Below are 22,449 nucleotides of genomic sequence, written 5' to 3'. Positions count from 1 at the left end.
ATTATTAATACACGAATACAAAATAGCTCGTAACGCAGTTTCTTTCTATTTCTCTTATCGTACAGAAATCTCTATATAACTTCAGCTACAAGTTGCCTCAATAAGTCGAAATTATAAGCATCGGAAACGTTGGCAAAAATACGGAACTTTTTCTTTAGTTCCTTCATGTCTACTGTATTTACCCATTTGCCGGAACATTGACAGTGGTTAGATAACTCATCACTTCTCATTTCACCACATTTTTCACATTTATAGTCTTGGGAAAAGTATTGAACCAATAATTTATTCAGTTCGTAAATTAACCGCTCCTCTATAATTAATTTACCGTACTCTCGATCACAGTTGGTGCATCTCCACAAAATATTTTCATCATCTTTGCAAACATCAATATCTCTTATATAATAGCAAGCATCACATATAACTTCAGCAATTATCAAAGACGTTGAAGGATTTTTAAACATACCTTCTTCGCTGAATTCCATAATACCAAATAGTTTCAATAGATCCCTACGCAACATACGGATCTCCATATTTCTTCTTTTTGATAAGGAGAATATTTGGCACAGATATTTGACTAATTCCAAGGTTGGGTTTGATAAGTTTAAATACGATCCTGGTAATGTAGGAAATTCATACTCTTTGATCATTTCCGGATCATTTATCATATCTTCCTGTTTCTTGATCAGCTTGTTAATTCTCTTTAGCAATGGCTTCCGGAAATAGGAGGTTAAACCTTCCTTATTGATTTTCTCGACATCTAACTCTTCCTCAACATTCTTTTGTTGCATCAATATTTGAGCAATTTGAGTTTGTCTTTTCTGTGACTTAGTTTCATTGGTATTACCTTCATAGTGTTTTTTCCTATTTTTGATTAAGGCGTCCAAAAACATCAACACCCAATCTTCAAATTCTTCATGTAAAATAATTGGCAAATAGTTTTTTATTTGCCATTTTGAGACATACTCTAACTTGTTTTCATCATCGTTAAAGTCCTTTTCGCTTTCGATTTCATGATGGCTCGGTTTTGTAGTTGAATCATATATTTCCGATGTAAAACTTCCTGCAAAATTATGTCTATCCATCCAAACTAACATGTCCCAGTACCTAACTACTACAAGCTCAAGTAGGTTAAATAACGGCTTTGATCTAACGCTAGAGACAACATACTGTCCATAAGCATATGAATTTTCAACAGCCGTTTTGTTGGTTTTAACTATAACCCTGTTCCTATCAGCAAATACAATAGCTGATCCCATTCTTCTAAACTCACGTAATAATTGTACCATCGATTTATTTGTAAGGTTGTGAATATGATAATGCAATGACGAATCGTATAAATAGGAAGTGCTGGTAGAACACCACTTCAAAAATGAGCTAATAAGAGCGTCTGCTTCTCCAATATCTTTAATTGCATCATCCCACCAGGATTGAATCATTCCTCTTAAAACAGACAAAGAAGGACCCGAAAAACTGTTTTCAGCAAAGGTAGAGTTATTGTTATCACCATTCTCTGAAATGAAGACTCCCTCTGCTTCATTAATCAAAGAGGAAGACAAAATAGTATTCACAGTTAAATTCTTGATTTCAATTTCAAGACAAACGGTTTCATATATTTCAGGCCTATTTAAAACAGGGAATTTCAGGGTTTCGTCCATGGTGGATAAGATACTATCGTTCTCAGACCCACCGTAATCAGGAACGGGGTTTTGAGACCACCAAAGGACAATGTTATTCTCACTCAGCCTTCTTGCAAAACTAATATCTATCAAGTAACCAATATTATCCACGTTCAAGTTACAGAGCGGGACATTTGTGTATTTAGATAAATTTATAAGCTTCTTCAACCATGTAGATAGGGAAAGGTAATGATTGGCAACTCTTTTGATAATCACCAAATGCCAAGTTAATGCCTGTACTTGAATTTCAGATATTCCCATTTTTATGGTCGGTAAATCGGTTGTCACCTTAAAGATCTGTTGTAATTTAGATGCAATATGGGATTGAATAACAAATAACATCTTAGATGCTGAATTAGCAACAATATTCGTAAGTTTGGAGGTCATCTTCTTGTAGATTTTACTTACATCCGAGAAATACTGAACTTCGAACTTAATCTCGGATTTATAATCAATGATACCATAGAGTTTGTCAATGACTTGTTTCTTTTCTTCAAAAATGTTTTTGTACACACTTTCAAAACTATCAGGTAATTGTTGGGCGTTGATAGAGGGTTTAAGAATGAAAACAAATGCAGAGCTGTCATTGGTGTTGAAAAGAGTGAATATTTCATATGAATTCGATACAACGTGTAGTAGATAAAGTACACCCATGGAAAACCTAGACAAGTAACCATCCGGTGGTAGCATTCTAAGATCACTCTGGTCAAACCCTCTTTCAAAAGATTTCATCAGGTTGTGAACTTTGTTATCATCAAACTTGATACAAGAGCCTAATTCCATGATCGCACGTTCTGAGATATCTATTTGCGACTCGTAAATCCCTTCAACATTTGTTGAGTTCAGTATACTATTTGTTCTCTCCTTCTCACTTTCATAGACATTATACGGCATCACTAATTTATATATTGGTTTTCCATCATCTGTACCGGTTGGCAAGACGGCATTTGTTTTGGTAGCTTCACAAAAGTCAATCTGATCCTTAGGAAAATCTTCATTGTTTTTGAAGTTCAAATATATTTTTATGGGAATCTGAATTTGAACGGTTTGCAGCTTACCATTGATGAGAACAAATGCCTTTAATTTATCAGGACGAAGAGGATCCTTCTTGTATTCAACGATCTGCCAGACTGACTTGAGGTAATTTTCTGCTTGGTTTTTCATGATGCCATTTACAGTTATGGACGAACTGGTGGATAAACTTCCTCTACCAAAAATTCTTTCTCTTCTTTCCCTTTCTTTTGCTTTTATTTTCCATTTGATCTTCTGGTATTTTAAGAAAGCAATGTAATCAACTAATGGATCTGGCATTTTGCCATTATAGATTGCGTGTTCTTCTTCCTCTAGAATAACTTCGTCAGTATTCCTTCTTTTTTTAGATGTAACCTTTGCTATCTTTTTACCATTTCCTATAGGAGTGGTTCCAAAATCTTCGATATCAGCCGATGATACAGGAACAGGTGCCTTTGTTCCCTTAGGTATTGCTTTGAAAAAGGAACCCAACGAACTCTGTTTCATCTTATCATCAGAAATAGCGATTCTCCTTCTCAACCAGTCAGGATGCTCAACTCTAGGACACGGATTCCGCACACCTTGCAAAGCAGCAGGAATGGTAATAATCTTCTGAACAACAGAAGCTAAACGTTCCCTATAATAATCCCAATCAATCATTGACCTTGGATCAAAATCGGTCAATGAAGGATCACGAAGCCACCTCCTTAAGTATTTGCTTTTAACTTCAATTTCAGATGAAAAGATCGTAGTGGGAATTGCACGCTCTGTGATGGGGCTGCCCAATGGCTTGGAAACAATGACATATTTACACGCCAATCCTGCGTCTTTGACCATTTCCTCACCCAAAAACTCACCTAATCTTCTAGCTGTCGTGATAGATGTGGATTTCTGGCTGCCATATTCCTCCAATTTCTTGGACATGCTTCTATTTTCACAAATTAGTTCAATTAGATCTTCATCTTCCAACATCCTCCCTTTAGTGTCCAAAACATCTAACCATCTATTTGCAACATTGGCAACTGACTGATAACACCCTTCTAAGGTGTCGCCCTCTAGAAACAACTTAAAAATATCAGATTGGAAATTTTTAATTAGTTGCAACTCACCTCTTCTTTTTAATTCGAAACCCTTCAATTCGGCAAGCGACCCATCAAAATTGAAAACAGCATATCTCTTCTTCAAACCTTTACCTTCTTCCTTTGATGTTGGTAAAACCATGGCTTTGTACGGACCATCAACTTCAAAAAATATAGAGTTATCGGACTTTATTTCATATCGATATTTATCCGGATCAATTAATGTTTGATACTGATGGTTTGTAAATCTCTCATGAACCAAATAGTTTAGCATAGAACAAGGGTAAGAGCCAGAGAATGTTTTACCATTCCGCAGCTTGAAGTTATACTCCTCAGGGAAACTGGAAGGAAAGATACACCAAATACCATCTGTATCAATCTCCAACGGCCTACCAAATCTTTGGACCAACTTTCTCGCCATTTGGATAATTGTGGAACCTGTGAGACATGTAATACCTGCCATTTCCATGGAATACCATCTTGAACCTTTACGCATGACATAGCCATAGAAAGAATTCAAAATAACTTTATGAGCCAACTGCAGGGAATCATACAAAACAACCATTTTCTTGGCTTCATCAATTGCATGCTTATCTTTTGGGTTAATATCTTTGATTTTGTTCTTCCAAACTTTAGTCAATCCTTTAAAATCATACCGTCTATCCCGGAAGCTTCTGACTGTATTTACATAGAACGGATTTTCTCTTTGACAGACAATTGCCTCACGCTCAACAATTTCGGTACATTTTAGTCTGTGATAAATCTTTCTAGAATAATCGGCAACCCTTTTCTTTATTTGAGAAACTTGCTCAGGATAGGGAAGATCATTAAAACGTCGTTTGGGTCCTCCGGGAAACTTCGGTGGAAACAATTCACTCTGTGCTGCATTTTTTATCATATTGTATTCGTTTGATTCTGCCGGATAATATTCACCCCTCCATGCCCATGTTAATCTTCTATCACATTTCTTATCGGGCCTGTTAAAATCACACGAAGCACAATCTTCTTCAGTTTTCATGGAATCAGGTTGCAAACGATTGGTAGTCATAATGTTCGGATACATGGAAGCCACATCGACGTGATAAATCAAGGGTGTTTCGTATCTTTTGACTTTCTCTTTAAGCTGTAGTAGTTGCGACTTTATTTCATTGTATACCTCATCAAAATTAGTGATATCTTCTAGTTTTTTACCACCTTCCACAACAATAGCAAACTCTAGAGCTTTCCTTAAATCAGCGACAACTTCATCAACAGCGGTTGGATCGATGTTAAAGTGATTCTTCAAATCCGCTCTGAAAACACCGGCTTCTAATGATTCAACATGCCCACCAACATAGGTTTCTGATTCTAACAAATGTCCATTGTAAAATCTTTCCGGTGGATCCATATGTTTGTTAGGCAATAAGATATTCTGCAAATAAGCTTGAACCATCAACAACATCTCACATAATGTACCAGTACCTTTTCTCAAGACTTCATCAGGAGTTAGGGGAATAATAGTACAGAGGGAGAAGATAAAAGGATGGACGTATTTGTAGTAAAGGTAGTAAGTTGCCACAGCATCGGAAACAGAATATTCAGACAACAACTGGGGATGTTCATAGGCGTATGGGGTCATCAGTTCGGGATCCAACTCAGTCGGGTTGTAGCCCAATTTTGCTGTTGTAACGGCCTTTAAACCCTGCGAACCTTGAGGTAAGTAGGAATCACGTTTGACCCATCGAAAGCAATCCATATGTGTGCAATAGCTTGATTTATACTCCTCTTCTGCATCTTTCGCAAACCCAATCTCCTTGAACATGTCCAGGCCGTGATACCTAGCTCGATTTTCAACGAAGGGCCAATCAAAAAAATCACCGTTAAATGTAGCAATAACAGTGGGCCTAACGTCTCTTATATGCTGGAAGAATTTTTCAATCACTGCCTTTTCATTGGGCTCATTAAAGATCATAAATTCACCAGGGTACTCTGGTTTGGGGGTATACTCGAAATCTTGAATGTCCTCTGATATGATGGATCTATTTGTGATAAGAAAACCGTCACCGTCTATCATATAAGAAATCATCATAATTTGATCAATTGAGGAATCTGGGAATTTCAATGGCGCTTTCGTTGTCTCGATATCAAATGCCAAAACGACGGGATCTGCAAAGGCAATTTTCTCAGTATCTTCGGTGATGACGGTGTTCGAAGGGGTAACTTCGACATCATACCATTTTCCGACTCTGATGTTTTGATCTATTGAAACTCTAACATGATAAGGAACATCGTACTCTCTAAGATCCAGCATCAGTTCCGATGCGTCTGTGTACTTGAAATCTATATTTTCGGTTTCTTCAATGTCCATCAAAAGATCGTCATTCTCTGAGTTGTCCTTCATTATACTATTGTAGTTGAGATTTGCGGATTTATAGATATCATTGCTTTCTTTTTTCTCCTTGTTCTTTTTGATGTATGGTTGCAATACTCTTCTAGCGTCCAACAAATCAGATATATTGTTAAACTCTAACTTAACCAGAGTTCTCTTTTTGCCCGTCAAATGGTTAGCCAAATCCAAATCTTCCTTTTGGATGGTCGTGATGGTTTTCACTGTATTTTCTAAAGTTCTTCTCAACCATTCTTCCAACTCTGTTTCCTTACTAGGTGGACACATAACTAAAAAATAAGGATCAAATTGCAAACAAACTTTAAATGAACCACCCTCTTCATCGAGAAAGTAATAATCGACAGCAGAAAGTTGTTTGTGTGATTCATCGTCTTGAATTAAAGTAGGATGCATATTACAAAGCCACCCCTTCTTCCTTGGTCCTGATTCAAATTTTTCAAAGCCAAAAATTGCATCAATTTGATCTATTTCTCTAACTTGATTCATCCTTTCCATATCCCTATCACTAAATACATTGTTCCCATTTCTATCAGACAATCTACCGGAGAAATCATTGTAGTTAACTTGAAATTGAGGATGCTCATCATTATTTTGCTGATAATTTGTGCGTTTATTTCTCACAAACCGAGCCGAGGAAGAGCCTTTAGAGTTTCCACGTAATGACATGTAAGGCTGCAACAACTATGTGACACTAAACTGGTTAGATCTGTATTACAGTAATGACACGATTTTGTGCCTTGATTATATTAAGAAGGAAGAAATGGACGCGTTAGGAATTTTTCTGGTGAACCAGACCTCTATGCAAAACGAGCAGCGAATAATCCATGTCGATTGACTAAGTACATATTGAAGAAACTGGGAACTCTATTTTTAATTTACCACCGAATGATCTCTAATATTTTTTGGGTTTCTTCTTGGCTTCTTTGACTTCATAATACGTCATACATTCATTGAGATGTATAATCCGTATCAAGCTCAATTGAACAATGACACGAGGAGCCAGAGTCCAGGCTATCCTTCTCAAGGCGTCAACATAACTAACCAATATGAACAACAACAACAACAACAACAACAACAACAACAACAACAACAACAACAACATGGTCAGCAACAGACTGGGTATCCACAACAACATCAGGGAAGCTCAGTAACTAGTGGGAAAATGAATGGGAATCCAAATGGAGCACCTTTCAATACATTTTTCAGTGATCCAGCCACTCAAATGGGTTTACAATTTTCCCAAACGGCATTCAACGCCTCACAACAATACATGCAACAAAACCTTGGCCAGCTTGTAACAAATAATGATATCAAGTATTATTTCAAGGTCTCCAACTCATACGTTCTTAAGAAGTTGTTTTTAGTCCTGTTCCCATATAGAAATAAAAGTTGGATAAGACAACTCAAGGGTTCAAGTGATGCTACCATTAATGGACAGCCAGCTGCAGATGTTTACGCAACTCCAATTGAAGATGTCAATGCTCCTGACTTGTATATTCCAGTGATGTCGTTTCTTTCCTATATTTTGTTATGGGCACTCAAGGCAGGTGTTAGCGGGGACTTCCATCCGGAGATGTTAGGATACGCCACCACCAGGACTTTGGCGTTTTACCTTATGGATTTTGTTTTGTTGAGGATATCATTCTATGTTTTAGGCATCAATTCAAGAAGCAGTAAAATGTGGGATTTAGTTAGCTACACTGGTTATAAATTTGTTCCAATTTTAGTGTTTTCTTTATTGAATGGGCTTATCAAAGGATCGATTATACTGAGGTACTTTGTATTGGGGCTGCTTGTCTTCTCGCATGGATTCTTCCTAATGAGAAGCTTGAAATATGTGGTGTTGCCTGGTGGTGGATACGGTGGGGAAAGCAGGATGCGGATGCAATACTTGTTTCTTTACTGTTTTGTTATACAAGGAGGTTTTTTGTGGCTGCTCACCTAAATTGAGACACATAAATTACTGTTGTAAATTATGTAAGCGTTGTTTAATGTACAAAGGGGAAGACATTGTAACGTTGTCTATATTTTCAAATTGCAGTCCCAGCTAACTGCCACATTAGCAAATACATGAGCCTCATCTATATGAAAACAAAGGTTACCCGGCGTCACCAGAAGGATTTTCCCAAGCTTCTAATCTCCTAGTGCGCGCTTTCCCCTTTGGGAAACCACCTGAGTAGTGAAAAAATTTTCATTTTCCTCGTGGAAACTCCTCTCGAGAGTTGATATTAATCTCGTCTGCCTTTTTCCAGCTCTACTTCTTTCCCATAGGTTTGCGTCGTTGGTCTTGTAAAATTTCTTCTCTCTGCACCATAAACCTCAACTTTCACAATGGGTATGTATCTTGTCAACAGATAATATGGATAAAGTACAGTAGCCACCAAACAACAGGCCATCAAGTAGGACTAATCGAATTTCCTTTTTTTTTTTATTCAATTTTCACTATCAATACAGTTATTCGATAATAAGTGTTTGGAGGATGTACGACTCTATGAATCAAGTAGTCTGAACACAATCAGAGTTACTAACCTATTTACTATCCATTTCTCAATATAGTTAACTTCACTACTGAACAAATTAGAGAATTGATGGACCGTGTCAGTAATGTCAGAAACATGTCTGTCATTGCCCACGTCGATCACGGTAAGTCCACCTTGACTGATTCCTTAGTCCAAAGGGCAGGTATTATTTCCGCTGGTAAGGCCGGTGAAGCCAGATTTATGGATACCAGAAAGGATGAACAAGAAAGAGGTATTACTATTAAGTCCACTGCTATTTCCCTTTTCTCAGAAATGGGTGAAGACGATGTCAAGGAAATCAAGCAAAAGACCGATGGTACTAAGTTCTTAATCAACTTGATTGACTCTCCAGGTCACGTTGATTTCTCTTCTGAAGTTACTGCTGCTTTAAGAGTTACCGATGGTGCTATGGTTGTTGTTGATACTATTGAAGGTGTCTGTGTCCAAACTGAAACCGTTTTGAGACAAGCTCTTGGTGAAAGAATTAAGCCAGTTTTAGTTATCAACAAGGTTGATAGAGCTATGTTGGAATTACAAATCACCAAGGAAGACTTATACCAAACTTTCTCCAGAACTATTGAATCCGTTAACGTTGTTATTGCAACTTATCACGATAAAGTTTTAGGTGACTGTCAAGTTTACCCAGACAAGGGTACCGTTGCTTTCGGTTCTGGTTTACACGGTTGGGCTTTCACTGTCAGACAATTTGCTACTAGATACTCCAAGAAGTTCGGTGTTGACAGAGAGAAGATGATGCAAAGATTATGGGGTGACTCTTTCTTCAACCCAAAGACCAAGAAGTGGACCAACAAGGACAAGGATGCTGATGGTAAGCCATTAGAAAGAGCCTTCAACATGTTCGTCTTGGACCCAATTTTCAGATTGATCAATGCTATCATGAACTTCAAGAAGGATGAAATTAACACCTTAGTTGAAAAATTAGAAATCAACCTAAAGGCAGAAGAAAGAGAATTAGAAGGTAAGGCTTTAATGAAGGTCGTTATGAGAAAATTCTTGCCAGCTGCAGATGCTATGTTGGAAATGATTGTTATCCACTTACCATCCCCAGTTACTGCACAAGCTTACAGAGCTGACCAATTATACGAGGGTCCATCTGATGACGAACACTGTATCGCAATCAAGAACTGTGATCCAAAGGCAGAATTGATGTTATACGTCTCTAAGATGGTCCCAACCTCTGATAAGGGTAGATTCTACGCTTTCGGTAGAGTTTTCGCAGGTACGGTTAAGTCTGGTATGAAGGTCAGAATTCAAGGTCCAAACTACCAAGTCGGTAAGAAGGATGACTTATTCGTCAAGGCTATCCAAAGAACCGTTTTGATGATGGGTAGAGGTGTTGAACAAATTGATGACTGTCCAGCAGGTAACATTATTGGTTTAGTCGGTATCGATCAATTCTTATTAAAGTCTGGTACCTTAACCACTTCTGAAACCGCACACAACATGAAGGTCATGAAGTTCTCTGTTTCTCCAGTTGTCCAAGTCGCTGTTGAAGTCAAGAACGGTAACGATTTACCAAAATTAGTTGAAGGTTTAAAGAGATTGTCCAAGTCCGATCCATGTGTTTTAACTTACATGTCTCCATCTGGTGAACATATTGTTGCTGCAACTGGTGAATTACACTTGGAAATTTGTTTAAACGATTTACAACAAGATCACGCTGGTGTTCCATTGAAGATTTCTCCACCAGTTGTTGCTTACAGAGAAACCGTCGAATCCGAATCCAGAATTGTCGCATTATCTAAGTCTCCAAACAAGCATAACAGAATTTACTTGAAGGCTACCCCAATGGAAGAAGAAGTCAACCTTGCTATTGAAAACGGTATCATTGATCCAAGAGCTGATGTCAAGGTCAGAGCAAGATTAATGGCTGATGAATACGGTTGGGATGTCTCCGAAGCTAGAAAGATCTGGTGTTTCGGTCCAGATGGTACTGGTGCTAACGTTGTTGTTGATGAAACCAAGGCTGTCCAATACTTAAACGAAATTAAGGATCACGTTAACTCTGGTTTCCAATGGGCTGTTAAGGAAGGTCCATTATTAGGTGAACAATTGAGAGGTATCAGATTCAACATTATGGATGTTACTTTACACGCAGATGCTATCCATAGAGGTGCAGGTCAAATCATGCCAACTATGAGAAGAGTCACTTTTGCTTCTATGTTGTTAGCTGAACCAAGAATCCAAGAACCAATCTTCTTGGTTGAAATTCAATGTCCAGAATCCGCTATTGGTGGTATTTACTCTGTCTTGAACAGAAAGAGAGGTCAAGTTATTTCTGAAGAACAAAGACCAGGTACCCCATTATTCACTGTTAAGGCTTACATGCCTGTCAATGAATCTTTCGGTTTCACCGGTGAATTAAGACAAGCCACTGGTGGTCAAGCTTTCCCAACTATGATCTTCGACCACTGGGATACTATGGGTGGTGATCCAACTGATGCTTCCACCAAGCCAGGTTCCATCGTCCTTGAAGCAAGAAAGAAGAGAGGTATGAAGGAAAATGTTCCAGGTTACGAAGAATTCTACGATAAGTTGTAAGCGTACCCTCGATATCTTTATCTTCATACACCATAATCTTAACTTGTATTTCTTTCCTTTTATAAATTTTATTTATAAGTGAGGTTTAGTTTATTATATCATCTCTAATAAAAAACACTTCTTATCAAAATTGGTGATATCTTCAAAGCGATGCACTATAGAAGGTAGTTTTACTTGCTCTTTAGTCTTTTGCTCTTCCGGAGGTTTTGTGCATTTGAACGTAATTTCACCCTATCCAATCTTGCTTTGATCCCTACGCCTTTTTTGGTAGCTTCAGCAATTTGCTTTTCGGCTTCATCATTATATGAAGGAGTTCTTCTAGTTCGCAATGTTCTTCTATTATCAGAGGGTTCATTCAGCGGAGACACCTCAATTCCAAATCTTATTACAGGAGAATTTCCATCAACCCCTTTTGGCTTTTTATGTTTTCTTTTTCTTTCATTGTAGAAGCAATCAAAGTTATCTATAGCTTTATAGGATAGGCCTTTGCTAGCCACAAATTGTGATTTGATCAAGTCCCACTCATCTTCCACCATTTTGATAAAATCACGAGCTGTTTGATATTTTGATTTCTTGTACCGTTGCCAGATTTTGAAAACCTTCTGGACTTTAACCAACGGCGAATTGGAATTCAAACTTAGAGATAGTATCCAATTGCAAAACTTTTCGATATCCTTGATTAGTATCTCGATATCTGTATATTCAGAATTATCCACTTTTTGGAAGATCTGATCAATTGTAGGCTTTACTGCATATTTAGGGATGCTATAAGATATGGAATCCAAATTGACTTTAAGAAAATTTACCAAAGTTTGGCATGCCCATAGTTTAGGATACGTTAGTTTGTTATGCAAATCGATAGAAACTTCATTTATTTCCTTTTGCTTACTTGATCTTTTAAGAACTAGTTTGGATGTTTCCTGAAGCTGACCAATATCATATTGGAAATAGGCAACAGCTTCGTCCCTCCTGTTCAATTGCTCCATGGTCATTCCGGCATAATTGAAAACATCTGGTCTCTTTATTAGTCCCTTCCCCATATGTTTTCGCTTTAGGGTGTAGTATTTGGCAATCTGATACATTGCATTCCTTGGAATATTGGTCAGTTTGTTTTCTTCGATAAAATTCGTCAATCTATCAATAAAGATTTCTGGAATAACATAGATGTTCTCTCCCAATCGCCATCTGAATTCTGTCGATTTTGTGCTTTGTAAGTCTTTGTATTCTTGTTCAGTGACGGCTGTCTTTTCTATAGCGCTTGTGTTTCCATGTTGAGTTTTATGGACTTTATCATGGAAAAAAAGTCTCGTCTTATTAATACCTGCCTTGACATCGTGGGTATGCCCCCATTCAATTGGAGTGTGTTTATCACAGTAACTGACTAAAGTCCCCTTGTCATGAATGGCACCTTTGATTCCCTTTTTATATTTCATGCAAAGTTCAGCTCTTTTGGCACAAGTGACATGATACGCAGCAAAACAAGACGGCTTACTGCATTGAATGCACACTCCAACTTTCTGTTTACAGATGTAGCAAACCAATTTCCATCGACTTTTTGGAATATTGGCAACACCTTCAACCGGCTCCATGTATATTGGATTAGCGAAATATAACTCTGGTGTCCATAATGTGCATAAGACATGCGCCCAATCTCCACCATCGGTTTGTTTGAAGGCACCTGTAATGGACGGACAAAATTCACATTTTTCGTCGGTATTTCTAGCAATCAAACATCGGCGACATAACCATGGGCCTTCGGGTATAAAAGATACACCATAACAATCTTGATGAACTGCAATATCACAACCATCACAGAAAACAATGGAATTAGAACTGTCGCTATTTGCAGACCCACACACAGCGCATGTCTGTTCGTCTTGGGTAGCACATCCTTTTCCATCATCTGATCCGTAAAGAATAGCTGCTTGGTGCTGTTGATAGTCGATAGTCGCTCTGTCCTTGATTGTTGGAGGTAGAATTCTCTCTACTTGGTAAATTTGGGTTTCAAAAAAAGTGATTATAATCTCAAATAAATCTGGTGATACCGGTTGCGTTGCCACTGAGTTCATCCAATCTACAAACAGCAAATCGGTTTCGTCCATATCATACAATACTTGAAAATGTTTTGACTTATACGTGAGCTTCCCACGAACCATTGAATCGTTGTTCAAATTGGGTCGAAAGTATGTTGCTGGTAAATCTAGCTTTTGATCGTTTTTTGTTTCAAGATTATGGAACCCTAATTTGCGGAGAATGCGTGGATTTTCAGGGCTTTGTTGAAGTTCTATTTCCTTTTTCTTGTTTTCAACCTCAAAATCTAAATCCACAAGTTTTCTAAAGTTTGGCGTTTTGAGTTTGGAGCTTCGTATTTGGTCTACACGACGTTGTCTATAATCATATCTATCAAGACCATTTGTATTTTCAAGAATTTTACTGTAAATTTCACTGTGGCTATATGTGAAAACTGGCAATAACTCTTCAGGATCGAGGTTTTGATAGTATTCTGTGAAAGATACTTCTTCACGAGGATTTTGAAGCAACATGTGTTCATCTGGAGTTGGGGTTAAGACGGGGACTTCGTCTCCTGGTGCCTCCATCGTCATCCCACTCTGACTCATTGAAAGAATGGTGTATATCGTGTCTCCCAATGATTTAACGATCAACAAACACGAAAATATACTTTAAAGATCACAACAATAATGAAGGTTCACTTGCATGTTGCGCTAGATATATACAGACAGAAAGCGCGACCACTACAAAAAAAAAAAGGTTGGCACGTCACGTGCCGACATGTTTAGAAAGCTAAAAGATAGATCACCAGCCGAAATGCAGGAAAGTCACCATTGCCCAAAATCCGCCCTAAAGGTAGAGCATTTCATTGACGGATATCCGATCAATATTTTTAGTGACGATGTGAACAGTATAACTGTCTTTTTTTTATCACATATAATTGATTAGCTGCTTCACTTGAGTGCGTAGAATCAGTAGAGGTATAGGATGAAGAGTACATGGATCGGAATAATTAGGGTGAAATCCTACAGTATGCAGAAAATAGTGCCTAAGTGGCCGCCTATTTTTGTACTTTGTAAAATGCCTAGTCTTTCCCTTTTTATTTGTCCCAAGAACGACATTTTGAGGTCAACTAATGTTTAGGTTTGGAGGGAACCTTATATACAAATTTTGTTAGTGGTAAGATACTTTTCAGAGAAATTAAGATCAGAGGTGCCACCACTACCCCCATAAAAATTGGCTAGATAAATATGGATTACAAAATAGACTTGATTTTAAAACTGAACTAAAAGACTCCATCTTTCTTGCAATATTAGCTGTTTGTAGTGAACCCCAATTATTTAAAGCGATTAATGCACTTCAAGAATTGAACAAACTTGGGAAACTTTTAAAATTGTAGATAAAATCAAAGCAGGTTTTATATTCGGAGATCAAAAACCCGAAAGAACATTTTAGAGGAAGGTAAAGAACACCAATAAAGGGATTATCGTTGATACGGAAACACGTATGTTTTCAAACGAAAACAACCAAGCATCAACAAATAGATAGGTGTAACAAAGGATGTGGTAATAAGTATAAAACTCACGTTCCAACAAGGAGTCTTCATTTTGAATGTTAAAGACTATTTGAGTGTTTGATGGGCTAACTTATACTCATTGATCTTTTGATCCCCCTGGAAACTACCTTTTAGCATGAAAGCGAAACATTGCATTAATTGAATCTCCTAGCTTCACACTAAAGAAAATGTGGGTTGTTGAAATTGGCAACAATGATATAACTGTACAGAAATGACGAAGCATGTGGAACATAATACCACCAGTTCAAAGAGAGACTTCCAATCAGGATATGGATTAGTCTTGAAACAAAAAGAAAAAATACACACAGTAGTGCCAATTGAATACAAGCAGGAGTGAACAAAGCAACTGTTTTGTAGAATTACGATAAGTTCGTCTCATCTTATTGGTTTTCAGGATTTTGGGCTTCAAATAGTTATCAATTTATTACACTACAGCAAGAAACCCAACACTATCAGTTAGCCAAAAAAAATAAAGACAAAGAGAAAGAGAGTGACATGCACAGTCGGGACAGATGCTGTACCAAAATGAAAATTCAGTATCTATGATTCAATGTTCCTGGAATTGCCAAGAATTCTGAAAACTGGGAAAAGATATAATTGCCATTATTTCACGGACAGGTGTTAGAGAGTGTGCTATAGAAAACAGGTTAATAACCGGGAAGCTGCTGTATAAAAGAAGATAGCAATTACAGATACTGCATGTAAAATTTGACAAAAAATTTAAAAGATAATGAACTAAACATTTGTCCGGATAGGGACATGCTTCAAATTGTGAAAGAATAGCGAGTGACCGGAATTGCATCGGAGAAAATCAGTATAACTGTAAAAGTACTTGTAGTTTCGTCTGGGCGTTGGAACTCTTCACTACTTGAGTTTATTGAGTAGAAAAATATACTTGGGTTGTGCATATCGAGTATATTGAGTAGATGGTGATTTGACGATTCCATATATCGTCGATAATTTTTTTTTTTGTTTTTCCTGGTACATGGGCTGACGGATCTCGGTGTTTCTGTCTGGAGTAGTATACTAGTGCTACCAACTAACTAAAAAGGCACGCATTATATCCAAGTTCTCTAGTTGATGGTTGTAGGAGGTAGTGCTAATGCTGTTTGTTTGTAGTTGCTACATCGACAATATGCAATTAGAGCGGTATCAGGCAATCTGCTACCTCTTATAATATTCCATGGCGCATGAATATTTTTTTTTTATTGAGTGGCGCATATCCGACTTTAGGGGTTTGCGATGACGGCTATTGTGCAATCTACTCAAATTAACTGTTTTTAGCAGTGGACGTGAAGAATACCATTCAAAAGACCACAAACCTATATTTGCATTCCTGCATCTTATTCGATCTTATACTACAGCTACAACAGCGTACTAACCACAATGGGGAGTAAACAGAACTTTCTAGACGCCAACTACAGCTCTGCAAACATACCTGGCATGACCAATCCAGATGACTTCTTCAGGGGGAACATAAACAACTTCAATTCAAAATATGATAATTTCAATAGCCAAGACTCTCCTAGTGACGAGTTTCAAGGAAGCTGGGATATTATCAACTCGCTGACGAGAAAGAACGACAGTTTCCAGAATATCGATGACCTGATTAACGGCGTGGGTAATCCAAGTCGAACTGGTTCTAATAATGTCTACAATCCTCCAGCCAATGGCGTACAGGGTGTGAACACCAATGTAAGCAATGGGAACAATAATAACAATGATTTTGATGAGAACATGGGGCTTGATGATCTGGACGAACAATTTGTGAACAATTTACTTGGTGGTCCAACCACAGAAGAACCACAGTCGAAAAATGCAATAAACCTCCTAGACGATATAATTGATTCTAAAGCAAGTCCTACCAACTACCCAATGGAGAACCGTATTGATAGTATCTCATCAAACACAGACGCATTTTCAAACCCAAGCTATCAAAGCCCGGTTCCTATTTCTTCTAGAAGTGCAGCTACCAAGGTACTCAAGAATGAAGCATTTTCTCCACAATCTTTGGGATTCTCCACTGCATTTGGATCTAATCTTGGTAAAACCATATCCAATCAACTAGGAAGAAGTTACGGTTCCCAGTTAGGTACTTCTTTGAATAATTTGGTTTCTCCAAGTTCAACCTACGACGGCTTTGACTCAGAATATGGTTCTTACAATGACGAAGGTTTCAAGTCGCCTATGAATTCACCATCTCTGAAGAGTTTTGGCTCGCCCTCTGCTGTTGGTGGAACGCCTCACTTCAACCCAAAGCACGCTTTAAGTAAGGAGAGCAAGTTATCAAGACGAAGGGAACTTCATAACGCAGTCGAACGGAGAAGGCGTGATTTAATAAAAGAAAAAATCAAGGAATTGGGCTCATTGATTCCTCCAACAATGCTATATGATCCAGCAAAGCAGAAATCGTCGAATAAGGAGATCAAAGCAAATAAAAACATGATTTTACAAAAATCAGTGGAATATATATCGTACTTGCAGAAGATACTGGAAGCTCAAGATACAAGGTTAAGCGAGTTGCAAGAGAAAATTGAAGGGTTTGATCTAAATGATCCAATATTGCGTCAAGATTATGACATGTCACGACAGTCATCAAGCCAACCCAAAATGATTTCCAATGATCATTTTGATCTGATTAAACAGACAAACAACATAAGTATCAATGGAGAAGAAAACCCGGGATTAAGTGCACTGAATCCACCCGACGCTTTCTATGATGATGCTAGGGAAAGTCCGCAACAACGTACTCAGGATAACCGAGAGTTTACTGATCTAAGAAGCAGCCTAGCTGTATTCTCGGAGAATGTAAACATTAATAGCGAAAATTCGAAGCTGCGATTTATGGATTTCTCTAATGATCAAATAGAGCCTGTTGATTTTAATAAGTTACCACAGCAGACGAACAAGTTAGATGATGAAAGTTTTAATAATTTGATTAATTTTGATGTGCAACCAACGTCCCAGACACAAAACAAAAATTACCAATACCCTACACGAGTTTACAACGATACTAATGATGAATTCAAACTTGATGATGAAGAGAGTAAGTCCTTTAACACCACACCGGACCTGAACAAACTGTTGGATGAGCCGACAGCCAAATTCGACAGTGATGCCGATTTCTTAGATCATTTGTTATCTGTAAAGCCGCAATGATAGCTGCGGCATTTCTATTTGTATGTGTATATGGATATGTATGTAGAGTTGTATTGGGACAAGCTTGAATGTCTCTTGTTTGTAATATCTCGAATGTAATATTGTTTTGTATATTCCAACCTGTATGATTCTGGAGGAATTGTACACCTGTTCAATATTAGCGAGCCAAAAATATGTTGTTATTTTTTCGATCCGATCTAAGCCATGCTTAACTTTAAACATGTTATGAGGCTCGTAAATGATTATCAGACTCATCTACTAAGAAGTTGAAATGACAGAAGCAAACAACGCCCAATTTTTGTCAGATTGGAGAAATTCCAGAACTGGGGGTAATAATTTTACAAACAATGCTTCATCTTTTTTTTCCAACATCGGAAACAACATAAGCAATACTTTCCAAGATACACTCGAGGGTGCACAGAATGTTTTACCATTAAACACAAGTGATTTGCTAGGGTCAAACGAAGAACCAGAGTGGTTTACATTATCTAGGTTTGAAAGATATTCAGGATTTTTCATTTTATTGCTTGGATCGGTTGCATGTTTTGCACTTGGGTTTTTCTTGTTCCCTGTGTTGACCTTGAAACCAAGAAAGTTCGTGATGCTCTGGACATTAGGTTCGACATTGTTCTTTCTTTCTTTTGGTGTTTTACAAGGTCCTGTTTCTTATTTAAGACATTTGTCTAGCAAGGAGAGACTGCCGTTCACCGTTGTTTTTGTCTTTAGTCAAATAGCTACAATTTACTGTGCAGTTGTGTTGAAGAGTACCATCCTCAGTTTAATCACGGGAATCATTGAAATTATGGCCATTTTATGGTACACTGCTAGTTACTTTCCATTTGGTGCACAAACCATGCAATATATATTTGGTGCCGGGGCACGCCAGGTGACAGGCATGGTGGGGATTTGATTGCACTATATAGGTATATACATATTCAACTGAAGAAGATATTTCATTTGTGTAGATATTCAATAAAAGAGTTCAATAGGTACATAACTGTATCAGTTCAACTTTGCTTGTAACTCCTTTGCAAATTCGCCTAATTCAGTCATATCAGCATCAACTGAAGGCCATCCTACAATTAAACCAGTTTCTTCATCTCTTTTTGGAATCAAATGGACATGGACGTGATCAACAACTTGGTGGGCAATTCTACCGTTGTTTTGTAAAATATTATAGCCGTCACCTTGTGGCGAATCGATGTTTAAATTTAACGCAATTGCCAATCTCTTAGCAACAGGCAATAGGTCAGCTAAATATTCATCTGGCAAATTGTGTAACTTAGCGCCATGGTATTTAGGAATAATTAGAAGATGGCCCTTAGCAGTCGGTTGAATATCCAAAAAGGAATAGGAGTGGGCGGTTTCGAGCAGTTTGAAAGATGGAATATCACCTTAATTATATGGAAATGCACACGTTAGTAAAACAGATAAACTTATGGGAGCAAACCAAAAGGGTCAGTTAGGGATAAACATACCTTTGATGATTTTGCAAAAAATACAGGAAGCCTCGTGTGCGATAGCAGATGCCATGGTTAGTTGTCAAATTGCAAGGATAAGAAATGTGAAGACCCAAGATTAGAGAGCAAAGATCAACTGACAATATATTTAACTTTGAAACGAAAGTCACTGAAATGCGAAAATACCCAATTGGGAAGCGCCTTGCCCTCGATATTTTCCCACAGTTCGGTGGCAAGAAACTGATTTTGACTGAGATCGACACATTAATATTTATTCCCGTTCGGTGGCGTTTTCTCCGGTTTTACTCTTTTATTCTTTTCAGAGAACAGATATCAGACGTATCTTTAGGAAACAACTATGGTTGACGAAAAGAAACCACTTTTAGATGCCTCTGGTAGAGAGCAGGGACCAGAAGATTCCACTGCAACTGCAATTTTAAGGAGAAAAAAGAAGGAAAATGCATTAATTGTTGATGATGCAGTCAATGATGACAACTCAATCATTTCCATGTCCTCCAATACTATGGAGAAATTACAGTTGTTTCGTGGTGATGCTGTCTTAGTTAAGGGTAAAAAGAGAAAGGACACCGTTTTGGTTGTTTTAGCAGATGATGATATGGAAGATGGAGCATGTAGAATTAATAGAGTTGCAAGAAACAACTTGAGGGTAAGGTTAGGTGATTTAGTTACAATCCACCCATGTCCTGATATTAAATTTGCATCTAGAATTTCTGTTTTGCCAATTGCTGATACAATTGAAGGCTTAACGGGTTCCCTATTTGATGTTTTCTTGAAACCTTATTTTGTCGATGCATATAGACCAGTCAGAAAAGGTGATCATTTTGTCGTCAGAGGTGGTATGAGACAAGTTGAATTCAAGGTTGTTGAAGTTGAACCTGAGGATTATGCAATTGTTTCTCAGGATACCATAATACATTCCGAAGGTGAACCAATCAACAGAGAAGATGAGGAAAATAATCTGAATGAGGTCGGTTATGACGATATTGGTGGCTGTAGAAAGCAAATGGCGCAAATTAGAGAATTAGTTGAATTGCCGCTAAGACATCCACAGTTATTCAAGGCAATTGGTATTAAACCTCCAAAGGGTATTTTGATGTATGGTCCACCAGGTACTGGTAAAACTTTGATGGCAAGAGCTGTTGCAAATGAAACCGGTGCATTTTTCTTTTTAATCAATGGTCCTGAAATCATGTCCAAAATGGCTGGTGAATCTGAGTCTAACTTGAGAAAAGCTTTTGAAGAAGCTGAAAAGAATGCTCCTTCTATTATTTTTCTTGACGAAATTGATTCCATTGCGCCAAAGAGAGACAAGACTAATGGTGAAGTTGAACGGAGAGTTGTTTCGCAATTATTAACTTTGATGGATGGTATGAAGGCCAGATCAAATGTTGTCGTCATTGCTGCTACCAATAGACCAAATTCTATTGACCCTGCATTGAGAAGATTCGGTAGATTTGATAGGGAAGTTGATATCGGTATTCCAGATGCTACTGGCAGATTAGAAGTTTTAAGAATTCACACCAAGAATATGAAATTGGCTGATGATGTTGACTTGGAAAAGATTGCCTCTGAGACACATGGTTATGTGGGTGCGGATATTGCCTCTTTATGTTCTGAAGCTGCAATGCAACAGATCAGAGAAAAGATGGAGTTAATTGATTTAGATGAAGACACCATTGATGCAGAGGTCTTAGACTCCCTAGGTGTTACTATGGACAACTTCAGATTTGCTCTTGGTAACTCCAACCCATCTGCCTTGCGTGAAACTGTTGTTGAAAGTGTCAATGTTACTTGGGACGACATTGGAGGTTTGGACGATATCAAGAATGAGTTAAAGGAAACCGTTGAATATCCTGTCTTACATCCAGACCAATATACCAAGTTTGGTTTATCACCATCAAAGGGTGTTCTTTTCTTTGGTCCACCAGGTACTGGTAAAACTTTGCTAGCTAAGGCTGTTGCGACTGAAGTTTCAGCTAACTTTATCTCTGTTAAGGGACCTGAGCTATTGAGTATGTGGTATGGTGAATCTGAGTCTAATATTAGAGATATTTTTGACAAGGCCAGGGCTGCAGCGCCAACTGTTGTTTTCCTAGACGAATTAGATTCTATTGCGAAGGCTAGAGGTGGATCTGCAGGTGGTGATGCAGGTGGTGCTTCGGACAGAGTTGTTAACCAGTTGTTAACCGAGATGGATGGTATGAATGCAAAGAAGAATGTCTTCATTATTGGTGCAACCAACAGACCAGATCAAATTGATCCTGCAATTCTTAGACCTGGTAGATTGGATCAACTAATTTATGTTCCATTACCGGATGAGGAAGGTAGACTGTCTATCTTGAAGGCACAACTAAGAAAGACCCCATTAGAACCAGGATTGGAATTAAGAGCTATTGCGAAATTAACAAACGGCTTTACTGGTGCTGATTTGTCTTATATTGTTCAAAGAGCAGCCAAGTTTGCTATCAAGGATTCGATTGAAGCGCAAAAAAGAGTTGAACAAACAGAAGTTAAAAAAGAGGGTGAGACAGAGGGTGATGTTGAGATGGTTGAGCAAGAGGATCCAGTTCCATACATTACCAAATCTCACTTTGAGGAGGCAATGAAGACAGCAAAGAGATCTGTTTCTCCGGCAGAATTGAGAAGGTATGAAGCATATGCTCAGCAGTTACAATCCTCCAGAGGTCAGCTAGGAAATTTCAAATTCGATGAAAGTAGTGGGGCAGGTTCTAATACTGGTGTTAGTAATGCGAACGCTACCAATGGTAATGCTGCTAACTTTGGGAACACCGAAGAAGAAGAGGATGATTTGTACAGCTGAATAAATAGATTCATATCTACAATTTTACTTGGTGTAAATGTTTTATATTTTGTACAAAAGAGATTTTGAACAAATTTCCATAATTTAAGATTAATAATAACTACAGTACATAAAATTAAGATTGATATCTGGTTGTTTACAAATAGGGGAACGAATTGAAATCTAAGAA

The 22,449-nt window shown here is 37.9% G+C and overlaps 8 protein-coding genes across 8 annotated transcripts; 5 read left to right on the top strand and 3 right to left on the bottom strand.

The window, feature by feature from the left end:
* Nucleotides 1–71: 71 nt before the first annotated feature.
* On the bottom strand, nt 72–6,818 carry C5L36_0C08270 (uncharacterized protein; the record flags this gene model as incomplete). Its single annotated transcript, XM_029466530.1, has 1 exon — nt 72–6,818. The coding sequence occupies one exon, from the start codon at nt 6,816–6,818 to the stop codon at nt 72–74; it is 6,747 nt and encodes a 2,248-aa protein (XP_029322390.1).
* Nucleotides 6,819–7,107: 289 nt separating this feature from the next.
* On the top strand, nt 7,108–8,097 carry C5L36_0C08260 (uncharacterized protein; the record flags this gene model as incomplete). The annotated part of the gene is made up of 1 exon (XM_029466529.1): nt 7,108–8,097. One exon carries the CDS (start codon nt 7,108–7,110, stop codon nt 8,095–8,097), a length of 990 nt encoding a protein of 329 aa, XP_029322389.1.
* A 643-nt stretch (nt 8,098–8,740) lies between these two features.
* C5L36_0C08250 (uncharacterized protein) lies at nt 8,741–11,233 on the top strand (the record flags this gene model as incomplete). Its single annotated transcript, XM_029466528.1, has 1 exon — nt 8,741–11,233. The coding sequence occupies one exon, from the start codon at nt 8,741–8,743 to the stop codon at nt 11,231–11,233; it is 2,493 nt and encodes an 830-aa protein (XP_029322388.1).
* Nucleotides 11,234–11,403: 170 nt separating this feature from the next.
* Nucleotides 11,404–13,851, bottom strand: C5L36_0C08240 (uncharacterized protein; the record flags this gene model as incomplete). The annotated part of the gene is made up of 1 exon (XM_029466527.1): nt 11,404–13,851. One exon carries the CDS (start codon nt 13,849–13,851, stop codon nt 11,404–11,406), a length of 2,448 nt encoding a protein of 815 aa, XP_029322387.1.
* A 2,354-nt stretch (nt 13,852–16,205) lies between these two features.
* C5L36_0C08230 (uncharacterized protein) lies at nt 16,206–17,978 on the top strand (the record flags this gene model as incomplete). Its single annotated transcript, XM_029466526.1, has 1 exon — nt 16,206–17,978. The coding sequence occupies one exon, from the start codon at nt 16,206–16,208 to the stop codon at nt 17,976–17,978; it is 1,773 nt and encodes a 590-aa protein (XP_029322386.1).
* Nucleotides 17,979–18,249: 271 nt separating this feature from the next.
* Nucleotides 18,250–18,888, top strand: C5L36_0C08220 (uncharacterized protein; the record flags this gene model as incomplete). Its single annotated transcript, XM_029466525.1, has 1 exon — nt 18,250–18,888. One exon carries the CDS (start codon nt 18,250–18,252, stop codon nt 18,886–18,888), a length of 639 nt encoding a protein of 212 aa, XP_029322385.1.
* A 92-nt stretch (nt 18,889–18,980) lies between these two features.
* On the bottom strand, nt 18,981–19,511 carry C5L36_0C08210 (uncharacterized protein; the record flags this gene model as incomplete). The annotated part of the gene is made up of 2 exons (XM_029466524.1): nt 18,981–19,372; nt 19,457–19,511. The coding sequence occupies 2 exons, from the start codon at nt 19,509–19,511 to the stop codon at nt 18,981–18,983; spliced, it is 447 nt and encodes a 148-aa protein (XP_029322384.1).
* A 285-nt stretch (nt 19,512–19,796) lies between these two features.
* Nucleotides 19,797–22,280, top strand: C5L36_0C08200 (uncharacterized protein; the record flags this gene model as incomplete). Its single annotated transcript, XM_029466523.1, has 1 exon — nt 19,797–22,280. The coding sequence occupies one exon, from the start codon at nt 19,797–19,799 to the stop codon at nt 22,278–22,280; it is 2,484 nt and encodes an 827-aa protein (XP_029322383.1).
* Nucleotides 22,281–22,449: the final 169 nt, after the last annotated feature.

The sequence above is a fragment of the Pichia kudriavzevii genome, chromosome 3, assembly GCF_003054445.1.
Source record: "Pichia kudriavzevii chromosome 3, complete sequence".
NCBI classification, from domain to species: domain Eukaryota; kingdom Fungi; phylum Ascomycota; class Pichiomycetes; order Pichiales; family Pichiaceae; genus Pichia; species Pichia kudriavzevii.
This window is presented reverse-complemented; position numbering and strand designations above follow the sequence as displayed.